The sequence below is a fragment of the Sipha flava genome, unplaced genomic scaffold, assembly GCF_003268045.1.
Source record: "Sipha flava isolate LNK unplaced genomic scaffold, YSA_version1 195_pilon_pilon, whole genome shotgun sequence".
Taxonomy (NCBI): domain Eukaryota; kingdom Metazoa; phylum Arthropoda; class Insecta; order Hemiptera; family Aphididae; genus Sipha; species Sipha flava.
The window spans coordinates 260,915-283,738 of record NW_020272762.1 but is presented as its reverse complement, the minus strand read 5'-3'; the positions used below and the strand labels follow the sequence as shown (position 1 = coordinate 283,738).

At 33.4% G+C, this 22,824-nt stretch overlaps 1 protein-coding gene across 4 annotated transcripts in view; it reads left to right on the top strand.

The window, feature by feature from the left end:
• Positions 1-22,824, top strand: part of LOC112681712 (AF4/FMR2 family member 4-like) — a 155,179-nt gene that overhangs the window by 79,198 nt on the left and 53,157 nt on the right. The window contains exon 1 of one of the 4 annotated variants that reach the window (XM_025551999.1): positions 17,403-17,789. The exons of the other annotated variants lie outside the window; for them this stretch is intronic. Within the exon in view, the coding sequence (XP_025407784.1) occupies positions 17,704-17,789 (86 nt within the window). The 5' untranslated portion in view covers positions 17,403-17,703. Of the gene's footprint in view, positions 1-17,402; positions 17,790-22,824 lie in introns of those variants that run through there. 4 annotated transcript variants of the gene reach the window in all.

Here is a 22,824-nt window from a genome sequence, read left to right as displayed (position 1 = left end):
CATTGTTAGGATGTTATTTTCTTATCCTTTCGAATATGTACCTTTTTAAATAATAATATTAATAAAATAATAGGATGGTTACAAAATACGAGTATAATATGTATAATATGTACCTACATTATTATTTTCATATTCTAAAATAAAATTGAAATGTTTCCATTTTAATAATAGGGAATATTAACATTAACTATTCAATAGTTAAATTGTTCGTGTATAATGTAATAATGTAAAAAGTATTAAAAGTGTTGTAAATATATAAATATCACAAATACAATGTGAATTTACTATAAATACATCCGCAATTAGATAATAATAATTATTAACAATTAATAATTAATTGCATCAAAATTGTCTATTCGTAATTTATATTTTCTTTTTTACTGTTAGTGTAAATTAGTGGCTTTTAACTAGAGATGTAAGCTCGGTAAATTTTTACCGCGTAAATTTACCGGTAAGGTAAATTACCAGTAAATTTACCAATTATTTTTTTACAAGTAAATATTATTTTATCGAAAATATTAACATGTGACACCTTAAATTATACGTCTTAACGAGATGAATATTTTTAATATATTAATATAATGGAATAGTTGATAAAATATAACTTAAAACGTCAAACGTTCAACATGCTCACAACTACTGATAGTATACTACACTATTACATTTACATTACATATTATCATACCAGCAATTATTATCGCTATTAATAGTACGGTTGTAGACATAATATTTATTTACAGCCGTGCTATTAATAAATTTGATTTTATTGACATCGGCACATCGCGACCTATGGACTATGACAGTATCACTTGATTCATGGCTGTAGATACTATTATCAACTTTTATTATTTAAAACTTATTGATTTTACATTAATTTGTTTAATAGTTTACTTTTTATTTAATTTGTGTTTTTAAATATCAAAAAAGTTAAAATGAAGCCGCAAGAAATTAAAATACCATGAACATCACACTATTCAGTAAATAATAAAAATAAGCATTACAATAATTATAAGTTCATGGAAAAGTGGAAGTGAGGAGTTCCTAAGGGTGTTCCTATGGCGACATACAAAAATTATCAAAATTTACCAAATTTACAGAATTTACGTAAATTTTTCTCTGTAAATTACCAAAAAAAAAATTTACGTAAATTTTACATCTCTACTTTTAACCGACAGCCTGCGAGCCTCATCAGACCACACGTCTCTTTTTACGGCCTGTATTAAATCCCAAAACTAAGAAATGTCATTAAATATATAAATTTTTTGTATTGTCCGACTCGTGATCCCTTTTTAATTTGTGAATGTGACCCGAAAATTCTAAAACGTATGTTGCTGACCACTGGTTTAAATTATAAATATATTTTTGTTTATAAAGGGTTTTATTTTATACGTTATACAACATGTGTAATTATGTGTCTCATTCGATACGTTTTATACGTATGTACGTGTTTTATAATATACCATATTTCACGTTAAAAATATGATATAAATCATTGTGTGATGTTTACTAAATTAGACTAAGAAGCGTCAGTATTTATTAACCATTAAGATACACAAATCATTTATCGTACATTATAGTATCATCGTGTTAAGAACCTCAACAAATAGGCGATTACATAAGTGGTTTTAGTATTGCATGGGGAAAACTGAATTAAAAAATCTATTTGGTCGCTAAATACTATGTCCTCAAAAACCGATCGGCTGAATGCATAGTGGTCATGTCCTATACTGCGGTTTACCACGATTCTTCCATTTCCTTTTGCTGGAGAGAAAAATGACCGCAAACAGTTAACGCGATCGCGTACAAGCTACGGACATCGATTAAGATGATAATATAAAAACGACGCGTTTTTGTGAAAATTGTGATACCAAAATTATGGTTTTCAACTGAACTATACAGTAGTACGTTGTTACTAAATGGACATTATTATAATGTCATTATTATTATTATTATTATTTTGGTTGCGGTGACAATACGATAATTACCATTTAAACTATGTATGGATACCGTTCCTCCAATGGCTTCGGGGACTATGCAGCGATGTAGGTTAAAATTAGAGAAAATGATATCCGTCTGTGAATAATACGGGGGTGCTGCTGTTTTGTGTTTAACTTGGCACAGAATGTAGTCGTTAGGTTGACGCGGCAGTTAATGATATGGCTGTGCATTGTGAATATACATGTATACATACGATATGTATGAACATTGAATTGCCTTACGCAGTGGTAGTAGTTTGTCGAAAACATTTATTATCAAACTCTTGTAAAACTATCAAATCCGAAAACATTTAAGAAGAACATGGGACGTACATTGTATTTATCAAATACTTGCCAAACGTTCAAGTACATAATCAGATTATTTTGTTCTCCAATGATTAATCCATAGCGTATGCTATATTGACTAGGCACTCGTAATGATGAAATATGAACAGTAATAATGCATGCACCGGTTGTCAGTTGAAGTGGATTTTTCAAGGTATTGAATTTATGGTTTAAAAATATATTTTAATGTGCACACAAATTACCATGTTCTGTTGGTCGAAGCACAGTAGAAGTGCCATACATAATGCCAACAAATTAGTTGAAATGTACGTTGTGGAAACAAACAGAATTCGTGTCGTAGAAGGTCGACATAATTGTTTTAAAGGTAATTTGTTAAAAAAATAGATAAATAAAAATTATAAATGTTTGTATTGGGATATATTACCGCAAATAAAAAGAAAGATAAGAGAATAATACAATCTTCTGTAATTTGTATGGTTTTTATTCTATAATATTTAAAGTTTCAAATTTAATTTTTATTTTACAATAATAACATCACAATATTATGCATGAAAACGTTTCATAAACTCTTTTATCCGCACGCAGTACTCCTACAGGGATCATGTATTGTTATTAAGTCTAAAGTATTATAAGCAATTATCTACTATACGTCGTTTGATATAAAATTAGTTAAATTAAAGAACTACTACATTAAGTTTTTTTAAGAGACATTATCATCGCTGAGTATATTATTCTGATCAGTAACGTTAGTTGCAAGTTTCGAGTTAGATTTAACTTCAAGCGCCATTTGCGAAAATATATCTTCATTACCTCTAGGTCATTGATTAAAGATACACTACCATCCTTTAGGTCCTTACTTTTTTACGTGATAGATATGTCATTCGCGAATTGGAACTTAACCCCTTCCGTATTTGGTATGTCATGTACATATAAATTAAACACGATAGGTACTTATACCGAGCCTTAGGGAAACTCATTACTCACTGTCCTCTACCTACTCCCTTTGATGCCTAAATATACTTGAAAACATCGATTTGCTAGGATTTCTTCTTAAAGCGTTACTAATTTTCGACATTTTATGATCTTACTAAATTTGTACAGTAAACCGTGTCTCCAGGCTGTATCATGCATGGCTAATAGGTCAATGAAAACTACACTGGCTTTTAGCTTCTTCTGTAAGCCATTTTATATTAGAGTAGTTGAGGCAATTATTTGTTATTCACAGCCTCTATTGTGTCTAAGACCTGCTTGTTCTACTAAAATGACTTCTTTAATGCAAGGCTGTATTCGCTCCAGTATGAGTCTTTCTAAGATCTTACACGGGATGCTAAACATTGAGATTGGGTAATAATCTGCAGATTTTCTCGGTTTTAAGAGTGCTATTACTTTGGTCCTTTTAAACTGTTTCGAGATGTTTGATGTAGCTAAAATATCATTTTAGAATCGGGAAAGCCACTTACGATTTCAGGGTCCAGATTATTTGATGAATTCAGGATAAATCCCATCAAATCCAGCTGCTTAATTTATTTTGGTTTTACTCAAAGCAATATCAAACTCGCTTATCGTAAACGGTGCTCTGACCATATCTTCTTCTTGTAAGAGTTTCTTTTGACATTTTAGTTCTGTTTTTATGGACCTGCTATGATCTTTAGACATTTTAATTTTCCCCATATCAATAAATCTTTATGCCATTTTATTAGGTCTTACATTTTCTTGTTTCTCCTCACCTTAACTACGATTATCTAGTCTTTTCATGAGGCCCTACGCCTTGTGACTTAAGTGAGTAAAATTTAGTCTCGTGGTACTTTCACTTCATCTTTGCTTCTTTATTGCATTCAACCTAGCTTGTCTGCTATTTCATTGTCATTATTTTTATGGAAATCATTAAATAACTTTGTATATGAACTATCCCATCTTGGTATGTATTATTTCCTAAAGCATCTGGGAATGTGTTTTTTTCATATGAGCTGGCTCTAGGTGGGATCCAAGAAATTATGTAGTTTAACTTCTTTTTATAATTACTCAAGTTAGTTCTCTTAAAATTCCAATGCAGCTTAGGTAGAGATCATATCAGTAGTATTTGTAAACCGCAGTCCAACATAACTGGATGGTGTTGGCTATGAAGAAAGTTTCTTAGAACGTGTCTTGTGACCATCGTGTTGTCACTTAGAAAGTACATTGAGGCTATACTTTATACTTAACTGTGATATGTAGTCTTTTGACCACCTTGCTGATCGGAAAGTTCCTTTTTATAAATGAGCTTCATACTGTGGAGAACGATCCATTCCTGCAGCTTGTTACCTTTGTCATCATTTTGATCATATTCCCATTCGACATTGTGGCTGTTAAAGTCACCAACATACAAGTTATATAGCAGGATATTCAAGTACTTTGATTGAGGGAGACATCCATTTAGTTTGGAATGGCTTATATATATACTCGTATATATATTTAACTGTTGCATTTCTTATTTGTCCGGCTAATATTTGCGTATCATCTAGATTTTCTTTGAAGATTATCTGACATGCGTCAATATTTTCTTTGATGTACGTAGCCACGCCATTCTACTTATGGTGTATCGCTCCGAGTAGCAGATACCCCTGTATAAATCCCCTTTTACTTATATCCTCATTATCTTTTTTGTGTGGGTTTCTTGCAATCCAATCACATCAACCCAACCCATCCACTATTCATAATTTATTAAAAAACTTCTCATTTTGGTTTTTAAATACTTTCTATGTTGAGGTGGCACATCCTTAGGTTGCCATTAATACTTAATGCTAGGTGTTTCTTAAAAGAACCGTTTTGATTTGTCATGGCTGACATTGGCGTTAATTGTTATTGGATATTTGCGCCTAGTGATGGTATTGATACGTTAGTTATTTGCTTGATTACGTGGATTTTAGCGGACTAATGTATGCAGAGAGGGCTACGAGCAAGTTACCACCATCCTCCCCTGTAATGTTGTGATATTTTAAGCTATTTTAGTGTAATACGACTTAAAATTTATAATTTTGAATAATACGAGTACGTACCTGTATATAAGAATTACATATATGCATTTTCATGTATGTATTTATAATGTGCGTCCTAGATCATTTTTACTAACCTGACATTATGCTCAAATCACGCCACTGATTTTGACTATCCAGACCGTGGTAAGTGAATTTCTGATGGGCAATCATATTCCATTTTAATTACAAAAATTCTTATACCAATTAATTCATTATATGTATAAAAATAATCAGAATACTAATGTTTATCGCTAAAGTTCCTAAGAGGATAATTTCGATTTTTACCCGGAAAATTTCGAATAAAATCTAGACAGCTACACCTAATTGAATCTCATGGAAAAATGACGTTTTACAAATAAATCTGAGCTTCTTCATATACCATGGACCATAAATAAATACCATAAATCAACTTACTACTGTAAACGTGTAATTAAGTGTCCGTGTTCTATCAATGTGTACCACACCGAAAAATGCTCTATTGAACATTTACACATCAAATGTCCGTAATTCGGGAAAGTGACGTAGTCCTCGACTCTCGTTAATTATTAAAATCGATTTTCATTGTCCTAGGCGATTTTTTTTTTTTTTTTTGATATTATTGTATTTTGAAATAGTTATTTTTCCACGAAAAATATACATAAAAACCAATATAATTTCAAATTATATTTTACCTGTTTTATAGCGAAAACAAACATCGTCTGCAGAAAGTATACAATACAATGCATGAAAAGAACGAAGTATTTAATTGATTAAAAATGAAATTTTTACACTTGTAATTTTATCAAACAGTTTCACGTTCTTGACGGACATGATATTATTTTTGTACTCTACAATCATTGTCAGATATTTCTCTAGAATAAACACTTATTTCTGATTTATTTACAACTTTACGAGTTTCGTGAGACTCGAGTGATATGCCATTTGCATTGGATGAAATTCAATTATTTCATCCAACCTTCTAAGTGATTACATAACGATCGTAATGATAAAGATTTTCAGCCGCACATTCCTCGAAAACGCGAAATAGCATATTGTATCCACTACGTTTTTATTCGATACTTTTCTTCGCGTCTATTTTTATAACGGTCGCATTGTTATTATTTCAGTACGTTCGCACGAGTCTTGGTTCGAACGTTGTGATATATCGATCCAACTCGTTGGGTTTCGGTTTAGACGCGCGAAATGGCGATGAAAACACAGTTCAGCCGATCTCCGTACACAACGGTGTGTATGTGAGCGCGTGTATTATTATAATTGACCGCGTTTCATGCGCTGGGCATTATCACGGACAAAATATATTCGAAACGCGCGCGTGCGTATCCGTATTCCAATGGACTTCACACGATTGTGTAACGTAGTATTCGTGCCTGGAAAAGATTATGTGTATCATTTCGTTGTAATGCGGTCTATAACATCACCACAACACACACACACACACCCGCTCGTCCATGGATATAATGATAATAGTTGGTCGGCGGTGAACGGGAAAACGAGAAGGGCGCGCGCGCGTGAGTGTGTGCAACGTGTCTCTGCGGATGGTAAAAAAATTGTTGTTCGGCAAGGTTTTTATTATTTTACATTGATATGATTATTTTTTCCGTACGAACGTGTTAGACGAGTGTTGTGCAAACGGGGTGGCGCGCTCGCGTTTACTTGGTGGTAGCGGTTAACGATACACGAGAGTGTGCATACAAATTAATAACAACATAAACGCAAACGTTTCGAACGGATCGAAGGCCGCGGAAAAGGGATTATAATTATTTTTCGCAGCCAGTGTAAGCGATCGTCTTGCGTGTTGTTAACAAACAAACACGTACACGCGCGTACGGTGAATATTATTTTTAAAATACTGTTGATACTTTGATTTCAGTACAATGTACGTTGTTTTTGTTGTTGTTCGGCGGGCGTGATCATTTTTCTTTCGCCTTATCCTTGGCCGAATACGCGATTCACTGTCTCGCTTCGACGTGTTAAAACACACGCGCACTTGCGCGCGCGCCAGTATCCGATCAACAGTGAGGAGAAAAAACAAACATCGTGAAAATAAATGCTGCTTCGTATAAGCGTGTGTAATAACAAAATACACGTGATACGTAAGAAATATTGTACCGTCGGCATCGACCTTACGCCAACAGCCTTGTCATTGAACCGATGAATACCAGTTCTATTGTTGAGCGGAGTTTTTTGTCTCTGTAGTGCAAGCCTCAGTGGCGGTGGCGGCATCGCCGGTAAAAGTTTGACGGCCGTTCACCGATTTTATTCGTTTATTTTTTTACTTTTTTTTTTTTCAGTTTTTTCCCCTTCCGCGTACAAAACATACAAAGTATACACGCATCCGCCTCATTGGCTTATTTTTATTTTTCGATTTTATTTTTTATTTTCCATTCCACTGTTACAATATCGCTAAGCCCGCCGCTCTTCAATTACGAATTATATCCGGCAGAGGAGTCGCCGATATTATTACGGGGCCTCTGCGTCGTGTATACCGTTAACCCGGACCGAGGCCATTTATTATAATCATCGGCGCGGCGCGCACGGACGTTCCGTGCGAACGCGAACTGCGCACTTGCAGCACATACTCACACAACCGTGCACGGATAACGACGTCAATGTGTGTGTATACGTTTGCGGAATAATATTATTATTATTGTTATTATTGTTTTCTATCTGTCGTCAAATCGCGCGAAGGTAATGCGATGACGTGTGTTTTTCGAAACTATATTATGCACCATGTAGATGTGCACGCGTCGTGGTACGTATAACGACGAATATTCGCCTCGTTTCGTGTGTTACCCGTTACGGTACACTATAAACTATAACGATACACGCATGTGGTGTATACCTCTGGAGACGCGGTGTAATGATCTCAAAACCTTTCTGTGCTCTGCTCTTTTTCTCGCGTGTTTTGTACTGATTAACATTGCACACACATCATTCGTGTGTGTATGTTGACACGCACGCAGGGAGGATGTCCACATCTCCGAAACGGCTTGTGTGCGTTTAGCTTAGCAATTATTCCGCATAGTTGGTTCGAAAGATGGTTCTTTTAACTGAATATTGTTCGTATTTTTTATTCTATTGTGCTAAGCTTAAAATTATAACTTTTCAAAATAATTTTGATTTCAATCCGACCAATATATTTATATATGGTTCAATTTCTGTGCACGGAAAAACATCCCTTGGAAAATATGAATGCCTATTCGTACGTATGTACTGCGTTTAGCGCGCGTATAATGTTACACGATTATACGATATAATAAAGCGTGTGTCTAGAATTCCGGTAAACGTTGACCAACGCGTCGGTGCAAAATGTAATTGGAATTACCATGTGTATATGGAATCTACGGATATTGCTAAAATAAAAGGGAAACTGCGAAAAGACGACTACTGTTTTAACGAGCTCTCTCTTTTTCGCACATAAATATAATAATGTTATAATACTTTGTACCTACTCCCGTCGCTGTTTTTATTGTGAACATAACTGCGTTTATGCTAAACTGCGTTTAGTCTTTGTCGTATGATGTGTACATTATGTCAACGAACTGCAATGACTATCGTGAATGAAAATCAATAGGATTTTTCTTGTTTACTTATTATATTTATGCTCCGACCCCGTAAGAAGTTGTATTTTTATTGATTTTTCAATAGACTAGGAGAACCTTTAAAAAAAAAAATATATTTTTTTATAATATCTTATCGGTATATGATTATTTTGCGAACATGAAAAAAAGGTTCTTTTTTGTACTCATTGACTTGTATATGGGCTATTTTGTAATGCATACCGATTTAAATGTTTTCTGTTAAAAAAGTCAAAACTGGATAAATATAAACCATAATATTGTGTACAGAAATTCTGACATATCTTGTTACGTTTTTTAAATTAGTTAAATACGACATGGGATTCGTACAATTATCTAGTTTAGGAAAATACATTTATTATGAAATGAACAGAATAACTCACGTTTATCGATATAAATTCGAAAATTCGGTATTTCTGTACAGCATTTCAATTGTACGATTCGTCAATTATTTGGAGCGTAAAATTATAATGCACTCTCAAACACTCGTCGAATGTCATCGCACCGTCCGTCCGCGATGGTATAGCATTGTAATCAACTGCAGGCGTACGTTTACACAAATGAACAAACAAATCTGTGTAATAAACCAATATTAATTATATTATATCATACTCATTATCCATATTGTGTATAACTAATCAATAATGTTAGACATTGACCACCGAATGTTTTCGTTTAATGCGTAGAACATGTTCGAAGAATATAATAATATTAGTTATAATTGTTACGAACAAGTACTTTGGTCTTGAGATACGATGCCAACACATCTTACTTTAATCAGTCGATGATCAAATTTGTTAACCAATAACAACGCTGCGCCACACATAAGACGATCTGCTGATGATACCTGATGACAAATCAAATTCAATGTGTTATCATACAGTTCTTAAGACTTCAATATAAGAAACAATCCAACGCCATTAATTATGTTGTTCACAATTTCCCATGGGATTCAAGACTGTTGTACAGCTAATGTATGGAAACGGACTATGGTTTGATGTTTTCCTTAAAGCTGAAATTTTGTTTATAGAATCAAAAAAAAAAAAAAATTACCGCTGTATTTATTTGAAATATGTTTTCAAAAATAATTTCTACACGTTATAAATACATACATAAAAGTAGGTCTCAACAACTAACTTGTGTATTTTGATATCCGATAAATATATATACGTACACACACACATCATAGTATTATTCACAAACGCTATACATCTTCTGTCTTCATTTACCCGTCAAGAACATTTTGCTGGTTATTATGGTCGAGTAGTTTCTTAACCCTGACAAATGTCCTCTACAGTCTCGTTTAGGACGTATATTTATCGATCCTTTACTTCTCTATCAGTCTATTAACTTCTCATTTATGTGACGTACAGAACAAAATGCCCGTTCCACGAAACTTTAAATTCCATACAAAGCATAAATGCAAAAAATAAAAATATATGTATATTAGATTCGAATCCTATTGAAATCGGTAGGTATAAACTTGTATATATATATATATAGGCACTTAAACATATAATTATGCTATTGTACGAAAATTTCGTAACCAACAAAACCGTAAAAAGAAAAATTTTCCCGCAGCATTTATAGAATTCTTTTAAACACGTTCACGTTCTCTATAAATTGTAATTATTATTCATTACTTCATTTTTATAAAACTTAAATACATTTTAATCGGAAAAATTCTTATTAAAATAAATCAATATACGAATTGAGAGAATTTCTTAAAAATGATCTTTCTTAATATTTAAACAAAATTAGAAACAAGCATCAAGTGCATCTGTATTTATGAATTTAACACCTTATATCAAGGGGTTCAAACTCGATAAAAAAAATACAGTATATATATTAATAAACAATATGAATTATTTTAATAATAAAAGTATTGATTTAAATAAAGCCCAATTAATTTTACTTCACATACATTATATACAAAATTAATTATGTACTATATGTTGCAATGTCTTTATGTGTCATTAACTAGGTAATCTTCGTTGTCGATTATCGAATTTTTTTGATACTATTTACGAATTTCCGTCTAGAAATTCCATTTAAATATGTTTTCATCATTATAGATAAACCGATTCAGTTAATAATTAGATTATTTTTTAATTTTAAGTTGTATGATTTATAATTCTTGAACATATATATTTGGTAGGCATGTTTCTAAATTTAATAATGTTGAAATCTGAAGTTACGTTAAAAACTGATAATTACTTTTAGTCTATATACTTCCAATTATTTGCCCCATAGATGATAAGTCTAGGTTTTCATAATGTAATTTGCAAAAATAAAGTAATTCTGGATTTCATTCGTTACGGTAAATACCCATGGAAAGTAGAGCAATTGACAAACACGTGTAAAATAAATAATTATGAATGAATTTTAAATAAAGTGTTTAGGTAATAATTTTATTACTTTTCAAAGTAATTAGCAATCAATTTTTTTTTTATCGAAAATCTGACTTGAATACGTATAATAGGAGATTTATGTAAATATTATTGTAAACATTCAGTATATAGTAGTTGTTAATTATTATATACTCACTTGTAATATAATGTATTAAACAAACGAAATAAAAAAAAATCAATTACCTCTTTAAAGAAACGTATATATTTACTGTGCATAAACAAATCCGACACTTCTCCTAGTGATATAGTCTAGGTCGTGATGGTGGTGGTGGGGTTGGTATAAAACGTTTGACGATATTTTTTATTCTCTATTGACCGAATGAAATTAAAAGTTCAAAAATAAAGTAAAACTCATGTGACTTTTTCTCTCTCTCTCTTTCTCTCTCTCTCTCTCCTTCTCTTTCTATCCCTATCTCTCTGCGTACATCCTATACGTGTTTATCCTATTCTTATAGACCTACAATCGCATCCCGGTCGATCGGTCTCCGCACAAAAAAAGGTAAAGACATGTTGTAAAATACGTGAATAGAACGCATGCACTTCGGCTAGACGTCTCGTTGGTATGTTTGTACATACCTGTGTATAGATATATGTTATATACTGCACCGATTAAAAGAATTCCACACGGGTCCTCCGGACAGATCAAAATCATTATCGAGATAAGGTTCTTTCGTTATTTTGACGTTATTTTCATCGTCGTCTGCACACAAACTAACTTGCCTATTTGAAATGAATGATTGGTCTGGAATTTTTTATTATTATTATTATTTTTTTTATCTTCTTGACGATTGTATATTGTCTCGTTGTACCGCTACACGGCTGCCTCGATAGTATAAAAGGGTTCCTTAAACGTTTAAATGTATAAATTTATTTGTATATGATAATTTATTACAAGTTGATCCCATGAAGAGTCATTTACATATACGATTTATAATTGTATTTCTTATTCATAGTAGTTGTGGTGTACGTGTGTTTTTTATGTTTTAATAAATCGTTATGATATTGTGTCTTCATCTAATCCAGCTATGTTTTTTTTTCATTGCGCCAGGTTTTTGTTCACGTTTCAGTGACCAATCTGCCTATTGGGAAATCTTCGAAAAGCGCTGGCTCGCTTGCTATCTATATAACTGTATAGGAAAACCATGCCCATATGCGGCAGCGGCGGCGGTAGCAATATAAAGTGACTTTCTAAAAGATTAAAAAATAAATCGTATTATTGTAATATTGCGTCATTGTAATTGTCAATGTTGTGATATTGTACAACCGTCACGATAGTGGTGGCGACCTCGCTACTATGTATTCGTAGTATCATCATGGATGTTTTAGAAATGTATTTAATCTTTTATTGTTTCCCGATTTTCGGTTTATTTTTATGCGATATTAAATAGGACGTAAACGCAATTTAAATAAACACGATTTTCGTCACCGCTTCTCTTACTCCTCCATTACGGTTCGTTCTTAAACTGCCTGTCGCTCTATCAATCCCGTGCGGGATAAATTATCGAAACGCGTTGAGAAGATGATCCCGTTTCTAACACCCTCTCCGTTGGCCACCACCCTTGTATCGTCGACGGCGCGAAAAAAAGTTTTATCTCGTTTTATTTGGCAAAATCAAATTCCTACAAAATGTGACACTGCAGACATCGTCGAAATACTTACGATGTAATTTACGCGGTTGGAAACGACCGACGGCCCGGCGCGAAAGCTTCTTTTGACTGGCAAATATGTATATAAAATTTCGAAAAACGTTGAGAATCGGTTGGGTTATAATCTTATTTCTATACGTATATACGTGTGTGTTTATATATACATATATATAACTTAATAAAAGGTCAGTAACACGGTAGTATGTTACGGATGTACCAGAAGAAATTTATTTACTTTCCCAGCTTATATAGTCACCGGTTCACTTCAATCTCTCCAACTTAAATTGTTATCTTTGCGTACACTGCTGTACCGTAGTATTACGAACCGGCTGTAATAATTCTCAATCGATCTTAATAAATCAAATTTTATTACAAGGGTACAAATTGAATTTACTTAGTACTTTTATTTTCAAGTAATATTATAATTCTTAATGGCTGAAAAAATATAAAACGACTTTTTGTGTATTTATTATTCTTCCCTTAAATTGTTTTAATTTTAATGTTGGCTTTTTCCATGATTTAATATTAATTTGGATTTCCCATATTGTCACATAATGATCTAGTCGAATTGATGGTTTAAAAATTATATTTTTGTAGTTACAATATCATCTCATCAGTTAACCCATAAGTTATTTTAAATTCCTTCTCTAGACCCATTGTTGTTAATATATTGGTATATTTATATAAGTTTTTCGGAAACATTGAATTTTTTTGGTTTGATTTTAATGTGTTTACTGTTCAGTTGTATTTTATTTACTAAATGTCTCATAACGATTATTCTTGGTTTTTTTTTTTTGTTTTTCTCTTGTTATATTATTTATATTTACTTATACATAATATTTGGAAATTTTTGATTTGTTACAAATAGTCCAATTAATTATTTATGAATTTCAAATAAAATGTTCTATCACCAGTCGGAGAAATTCAGTGTTAATTTCGTGGTGTTTTTTTAGTACCATGGACGGTCGCGCATTTACAGTCGATCGCCTCAATATCGATTTAGTGCAGATTTAACGTACAAGTTACGCGTGTGTATAGGTATAGCAAATTTTTTTAAAAAAAAATATAGAAATTACTCGCCAAGAGGTGAAAATAAGCCACAAAATGAGAGAATGAGAAGAAGAACTTGAGAAAAGAATCTGAAATATACGGAAATAAACATATAATAATAATAACAATTTTATTATACAAGGCCGCAGTCAAAAAATGTTAAGCACCGTTGTGTTGTATTCGTTGACGATTTGAGAAAAATGCTCATTGCTCTTTGATATGATGTACATCGTTCTACAGATTAGACTTGAACGTCATTAAATGCCGTCTTGCTTGTAGGTAGTACGTCACAACAGCGACGAGTCAGCGTCATTTGATGATATATACATACATGGCGTACCTACTACTCTTAATTAGTTTGACAACGACAACCAAGAAGCAAATACAAACCGCATATACGTGCGTATAATAAGCACACCACACACACGCACTACATCGAATCCACTTGATATATTATTACATGTCCACTGATAACGGTGTTTGCTTAGGTATTTATGCTTTATTACTTTTCCGAGACGCAAGTTATAATGTAATAATTATTGCCAAGAAATGACGTCGGATAAAACTTTTATTGTTTTACAAAAGCAAATAAAAATAATTTAACTGCTGTCCTTGACTTCCGTTGTAGTGTAATATATATGTGTACAATGTATTACAAGTGTACACCAGCAGCTCATCATTACCGTATGTTTTCTTGACCGATCTCCTATATTGTTCCGTGTTAATATTCCTTCTAGCCTAGAGCATACGTTATCGTATCTCAGAATATTCATCCGTCAATCGTGCGGTTGTGAAAAAAAAGAAAAGATTAAAATACAATGGTATTATTTTTTGAGATTTCTCTATTTCCCTTTCGTTTTCTTCCTTCGCAAGTACGTCACCGTCACTTTTGTTGCAATCATGTTTTGCTCACATTAAATGTGGTAAATAATGTGTAGTTTATCGATTATCGTGGTTAACTACGGCAAAAAATCAAAACTTGTCCGAATCTTTGAACATATTATGTTCTACGCAACATCAGTGGTGCGGTAGCGTCCGTCGTGATCATTTGCTCTAAGAGACGGAAGTCGAAATGAAAGAATCAAAATTCTTCTAACGTGTTTTCGGAATGAAAATATTGTGAAGATAAATTATAAAATTAGGACTGTAATCGTTGTTTCGACTGACCCGTGCGTGTTATTAGGTAATTTATTTTGAATCTATGGCAACTTAGACGTTTTAAGGCTGTTTTGAACAGCAACTTAATGTCAACGTAAATCGAATCCACATCGGATAAAATGTCGTTTTGATGGTATAATAATACATAAAATAAACTGTGTATGGAAACCTTGTTGTAAACGAAAGTACTTATTAAAACGCGTTTATTTTGAAGAATTTCTTACGGTATTTCGAGAAAAGTTACTTAAGTTTCATAATTTCGCGATAATCTTATACAAATCATTTGGAAAGAAATATGAAAGTCATATTTACGATAAGTCTATCGATTTGTGGATTTGAATTTGTGCCAAAAATAATTCAATATTCGATTAATTTTAACTACATAGACCAAGATTATTGTATCGATGAACGGCTTCACGTTTACTTACCCACGACGTAACTTGTTGACAGAAATTGAATTGAACAGAGAAACAGACGAGGAAACAAAATACAATCATTGCGAAAAATTGTTTAAAAGCAATATTCTGTTAAGCCGTTTTGATATGTGTATTAAAACTTCTTCACGGTATTTTTTTTTTTAATGCTTAATTATTACAATCTTTATCATTGGTTGGTCTTAAATTCGTCAATACTATTGTGGTGTGAAATGGTCATGGATTATACGTTTGCATTTTTTTTTTTTTCAGATAAATATTATTGATGCAATTGAGTGGTAGTGTTAGTAGTATAATTAAACTATGCAATTGTGTGAATAAACATCAATCGTGTAAAATAGGCACTCTTATGAACCGTAATTACACAAAACTCCATCTATTAATATTGATAATTGATTGAAATCCTTTTAAAAATTATGGAATTCATAACAAGTATTGGAAAAAGTTTAGAAGAATATTATTCCACGACTATATTCAATCCACACACTTTGTACTTGTTACTTGATACATATTGTGCCCGAAAAACGTTCACGAAATATGGATCACTGACCCCGTAGGCATTTCTAGTTCTCCGCGATTCATTTTATTAAGACAAGAGGGGTTATTGGCTGTGTTGCGAAAGGGCCGCCGGGACTGCATTAATATACCCTATAACGTTAGAGCACCAAATGCGGCAGGGGGAAGGCACTCGGCATCGTACTAAAGTTGAAAACAAGAAAACCGTCGTACGTCCGTATTACGGCGACGACGGTGATCGGTATTTAGACAAATTTCCAATTTCCGAGTTTGCGGCATAGTAAATTCGCCATTGATAAGGGCGGAATGCTACCGAAAAATGATAACTTCTGGTAAACGTAACACCTTCGAGTTATTTTCGCTTTCATATTCAACGGTCGACTCGATTGTTGTCGTAATGCTCACCAGAAACTCCTTCCACTCGTCGTCATTGCGATAAATCGGTGCTTCGCATTTATCGTGCGTTTGAAAACGTCTTCTCGCCGCCGCCGGGGAGTGTTGACGATATACTATTATGTAATAATACGTTTAATATTTTCTAGAAAACTATTCGTACAATGTCCCTTTGGGGCACACTTGTTAACGGTCCGTACACCGCGATCACTCCGTATGCACACACGCACACAAACACACGTACCACCAATCCCATCCCACTCCGTCGGCTATCCGCGTAATATCCCGTCCCACTTTACGTCCGATTTCAACTAAGCGTGCGCGTGTGCGTGTGCATGTGTATGCGCGTGTTGTGTACGTTTGCGATTGTGTGCGCGCGTGCGTGCTTGTATGTGTGTGTGTCCTTTACCGAGACGTACACACCGCCGTTCTCCCACCATCGATGGGCCACCCGCCACCGCGTTGCCTCCCTAGCGCTCTCTCTCGCTCTCTCTTCAACCGAGCATTTGCCGGTATTGGTCACGGGGACGGTGGGGATGACGGTTGGATGGGAGGGAAGGGGTGTTGGTATACACCGCTACCACCGGCGCGCTGCGCGCTCTTCACAACAGCATAGGCGGCGGATACTCAATATGGCTTCCATACGAATGGTCTTCAGTCGCGCGTCCGCTCGGTAACATTAATTACTGTTGTATATTTATAATTTTTGTAAAAAAAAAAAATTAAAAAAATTAATTCGACGAAAATTTTCGTATTTTTTTCCACCCCATCCGATATTTTTCGTGAGTGTTAGTGCGCCTCCGTGTGTGTGTGTGTGTGCGTGTACATTCGTCCCAGTGTGTTAGTGTTTATGTGGTTTTTATTTCACTGTAAATTATTTAGTGCGCGTGTGCTAAAATCCGTGGCCGTATTGTGTATGTGTATATTATTATTATTATAATAATATTATAATATTATTATTGTTATTATTATTATTATTATTATTATAACGCTCTCGCGGTAAATACCGACCGACGAGTGTGATGTCCGTGCGTACGTGCAATAAAGTATTTTTAGTAAAAAGTTGAATCACATAATATTGTGGCGTAATATTATTAATTATTGTCGTCGTCGGTGGTGTGCTGTGTGTGAATTCGTCGTAAGTTAGCGTCTTTGTGCGCTATATCATGTTGTTTTGAACCGCCCCGGGGATAGACACCGTCGTCGCACATCGTTGTCGTCATGAATTACCGTCCGAAGCCTAATCCTTTCGAAAGCCTGAGGAACTCACCGTCGCACAACCGCGGTGGACTCTCTTATATGACTGCGTAAGTTTTCAAGTTTTTTTTTACCGTACTTTCAACCCTCCCCCCAGAAGACCGCACCCACGATTGTCTGGAACAGTGAACAATACGGTATTTTCGTCGCCTAAATTCTCGGAAAACTCGAATTCGGGTCGGAGAAAGCGGATAACTCATATCACGTCCAAGACATTCATCGTCGGATGACAATATAGGTGCTCGTACCCTGATAACGTGTGTCCGATATAATATTGTCCACGTGTCGACCTTGTAACGGATGTAAGTTCCATCGCACCTGTCTTTCTCGTAAAAATCTATTTCCATTTCTGTTAGTCCCTTTCGTGACGTTCACAGATGTAACGTATGAAATTTTTATGGGGGAGGGGAGGCAAACTTTATTTTATGTTGATATACCGTATACTTAAACAGCATGATGATGTATTGTGGTGGCAAATGCCAATGAACAAATATGTTTTGATTAATCCATTAATTTTTATTTACAATTAATAGTTTAAAAAATTTTACTTTTCTTAATAAATAATTCTTACAAATCTAAAATGCCTTTTTATTATATTTTTATAATTAATTTACAAAAAAGGGGGGCATGGCCCCGTTAAATTTTTAGAGGGGAAAGTTGCCCCCTTTCTTGTCCGAAGTTTGCGCCTAAGATAACTTTCTTAGTCATACCTCTATTATTTTAAACTTCAAATGATACGATTTTCGTGTGTCTAGCTACCGAACTTTCCCTACTTCGTTTGAATAGGATTATCGAGAATTTCAAATTGCGGTGTGCGCTTCTTTTGGTCATTTACATACGTCACTAACTACAAACATATGTATGATATATCATTGTAAATATATTATCGTACATTCCTGATGTATGATGAACAAGTTATATATAATTTACTGTTTCAATGTTTTTAACTGTTGTTGCAATATTATGTAGCTGTCGTGACGTATACTCGTATATATATATATATATATATGACATGCTAAATTTAATACTTATTCACGCATCGGTTGTCGAACTGCTAGTGATGCGACATTGATATTTTTCATTGGAAAGTCCACTGTGAAAATAATGCGTTGAGATGGTAGTGGTGGCAGGTTAGTGTAGGTAGTGGCACGCGTCGGACGTAAGATTAGAAATCGCGCCTACTGGGTGTGTCGTTTATCTCGTCACAGAGTTTTAGGTCTTTTTTTTCGACCCTTTCATAAATATCCTTTGAAAATATAGAAATTATATGTAAACAATTTAGTGAGTTTATTTAATAATATAATGTATGTATTTATTTTTATATAAATCATCATCTTTGTCGTTTTACCTTGAAAACTGTTATTGAACATTTACACATTGTATCATGAATAAACTACATAAAAAAACATATTTTGAAAATTTGAAATTCTTCAATCATTGACGAACAGTTTGATCATAAAATGTTGGAAGAGGTAAATGGTTGATAGCTCAATAAAGATAAGTATGTTGTATCTGACTGTTTGTGTGTGCGTGTATGCGTTTGACTAGAGTGGCTTAACTTTTTTCTTACTCCTCTCCCCTTTGTCTATTTGACGTTTAATGCATTCTGACTTGCCGTGTGACGTTTCTGTACAATAAACTCTTCAATCTTATTGTCTCTTTATAAAAGCACCACGGCGAGGGGCAAGAGAAAAAATCCGAGAAATCCTCTAGAGCTCGTCGGAATAAGGTGCTAAAAATACCCATATCAGTTGTTTAAATTAAAAAAAAAAAATTAAATGAAAACAAACAATAATATATTAAGTATACCTATATTTCAATAATTATTATTCAATTACGCATAACGTGCATCAGCTCTCGTTGCACTTTGGATGTGAAGTCTTGTATATGATTTTTTTTCAATTAACATTCTTGTTTTCCTTATATATCATTCATTCCCCTTCGTCACATAATACGACCATTGTACTACTTTAATATATTGTGGACCGATTTTATAATCGTTTATTTTTTTAAGCCCAGAGGATGAATTCAATTAATGTCAATTAAGTCGAATAAGGATTTTGTTTTCGATAAACGTGTTCAGTGAATAGTGTACATTTGAATTTCGCTCTTGTTGTACTAAAGTTCGCAATAATTATCCAGCTTGACGATAGCAATTTGCAACTACAGATAGCTGAAGAGTTTTTTTAATCGCCTTTATTATTAATCAGAGTTAATCGATTCACTTGTTAGTGAGTATTTACTATTTATTGGTCGAACCCTGATTCTTTCGTATTACATTAACATATTTTCATGCAAGAAAAATAAAGAACCTTTCGATACCCTTAACTTATGTGTGAAATTTATGCATGTTTGATGTTTCTGTGACATTCTATAAGATTTTCGATAAAATCACATGATATTTATATCATATTTCTCATATAACTACTAGGTATTGTGTTTATATTTTTAGTAAGGTTTCTCTTTGGATCATACATCAGCGAGAGTGCGCATACGAATATAGTACTATAAAACTTCGAAATTAATGTGATGCGGTGGAATGCTGTTCAGGTGCCTGAATTCCTGTGAAGTGTGTAATACCCGTACAGATTGTCCCACTTGTATATGATTACGGATTGTACGTGTTAAGCAAAATGTTACTATAAAAGAGCAGCTTATATTATTGTTGAACGTTTACAATTCAAGATTAATTAAGTTTAATTCTAACGTACAACAATAAACATTGTTTTTCATATGACGTTATTTTAACACAATTGCCATTATCATTGTTAAAACGTATTCTAATGGGGTAAAAAACTAGACCTTCCTGAAAAATAATTCGTAAGAAGTTAATTTGTTTTATATTTCTAATTTATTGAAATGGTTTCTTTACAAAGAAAATATTTTTCAAGAATTGATTTTTTACGTTTTGACGTAACGCGTGTGAAATCGGATTGGTGTCATGCGGACATGGTATAAACATTTACTCCAAATAGTACGTTTATTTTTATAAATACATTATAAAATTAAAAAATATATTATACTTAATAAAAATAAAAGTATATTTTGTACTACCTTTATTGAAAAATTGAAAATTTATAAAAAACATTTTTTTTTTTAAATAAAACGATCATGATAAAAAAATAGATATTATAGTTTACAGAAACAATTATTATAAAACAAATTAAAATAATCTAGACGAATTTCACCAGATGATCACCGCGAATTACTCCTGCACAATTAGTAGCTATGATATAAAAATTTAAATGAAAATGAAATAAAAATTTGATGATCGTGGAAATCTTCTGAATGTAACGTAATTTTTAACAAATTTGTATGAAAAAATTATTACAAGACGAGTTATAACATGATTGGGGTAAATTTTTTTGTAGTGCGTAATACCAAAGATTAATAATTTAAAATAATAAAAATACCATTTGGATTTACATAAATTAGTTTCCAATTTATATTTTTAGAATACATGGATTAATATTGTATTTTAGTTTAGGCAGTTTTGATGAGATTTATCTGCGTGTCAAATCACTGGAACTTTTTAATGAAAAATTAGTTCTTTAATATCTGACATTGTTCAATGGATTTTTTTGAATTTGAATTACTTAGAATTTTTCTAAAATTAATTTTTTATTGGCACATTTAAAATTTCGACGAAAATATTTAAATTATATCTGTTAAATTTTTAATAATTTTAATTAATGCATAATTTTTTCGTCTATTATTTGACTTGATGATATCACAGACCGAGTACCTACTTATATATAAGAAATATTATCATCATTATCATATTAAGAAATAATGAAAAAATAATGATTTGTTTTTATGATTACTGTCAAACAAAATCAATTTTTTTTTGTGTATCATAGTTGATCATAAAATAATCTCGAGAGAATATCCTTGTTAGTCCTCTGAACAAAAATTACCGGTGCGTTTGTACTTCGCCTGTAGAGTATGAGCTACAATAATATATGTGGTGGTGGTGACCTGGGTAGCACCGAATCGTTGAAAATTCCAAAACCCTTATTCATACTAAACAAACAGTGAACACTGGAGTTATTATTAGAAGTGTGCCGTATCTATTTCGAGACGTCTTTGTGACGAACAACATAAGAAAAAAACGTTGCGAATAGTCGTAACTACGACGAAATGTCGAGATTATACAGAAGTGCGCTAAGAACAATAATTACTGTCATACTCGCGCCCGCGGTCGCGTTCAAACGAGCTCCTTTGCACTAGGACAATGTAACAATTATCGTAACACTAATAATTTTATTATAATATCGTAATAATTAAATAATGCCGACCGATCTCCGTCAAGGGAAGAGAATCACTGCTGTGGTCGCGTCGTCATCTGTGTTTGATACTATGCATAATATTATCCGTGCGGTTTGCGGACAAATTTTGCTCTCGTAACATCTCCGTTTCTCCGTCTGCCGGTCGGTTCCTTTAGCTGCAGTAAACTAGATAGTAGACGGTACGCCGTGAGGCGTAATAATCACGCGTATTTCGTCTGTTTCGTCGATAATACATCGCAGTCGTTAGCCAGCTCCCCCGTCTGAGAGATTAGTGAAAACGTCGCGGAAATTCGATACGTTTCCCCCATAAACACAGTGTCCGAAAAGAGCGCCACCACTACTTATACTGCTATCATTTCACTATCACCAGATCACCACCACGATTGTACACATTTCTCCTGTACGCGGCTTGGTTTTAGCGCAGTAAAATAATAATTATTCATTCATGGCGTTGCCAGAGACACCGGGTGCGTGTCGTGTATTATATTCAGTGCGTGTCATCGCTGAATGTCGATTTTTATGCGTGAGGATTTAAAAAAAAAAAAAAAAAAAAATAGACAATTGCTGTGACGCCAACTTAGTGCCCGCATCACTCGAATTTCTCTGATAATAATAAGAATTCGATATCCGACGGACACAAGTTCTATGACAACAGAGATTATTGATTTTTTTCACCCGAAAAGAAAAATGTTGAAAAAAAATAATAGAAGTTGCCCATAATCGTTTCCGGAATAGACGTCGGTCGGCGACCACCTCTGGTGTACCGTTGTTACTTATGTATTTACATTATATATAT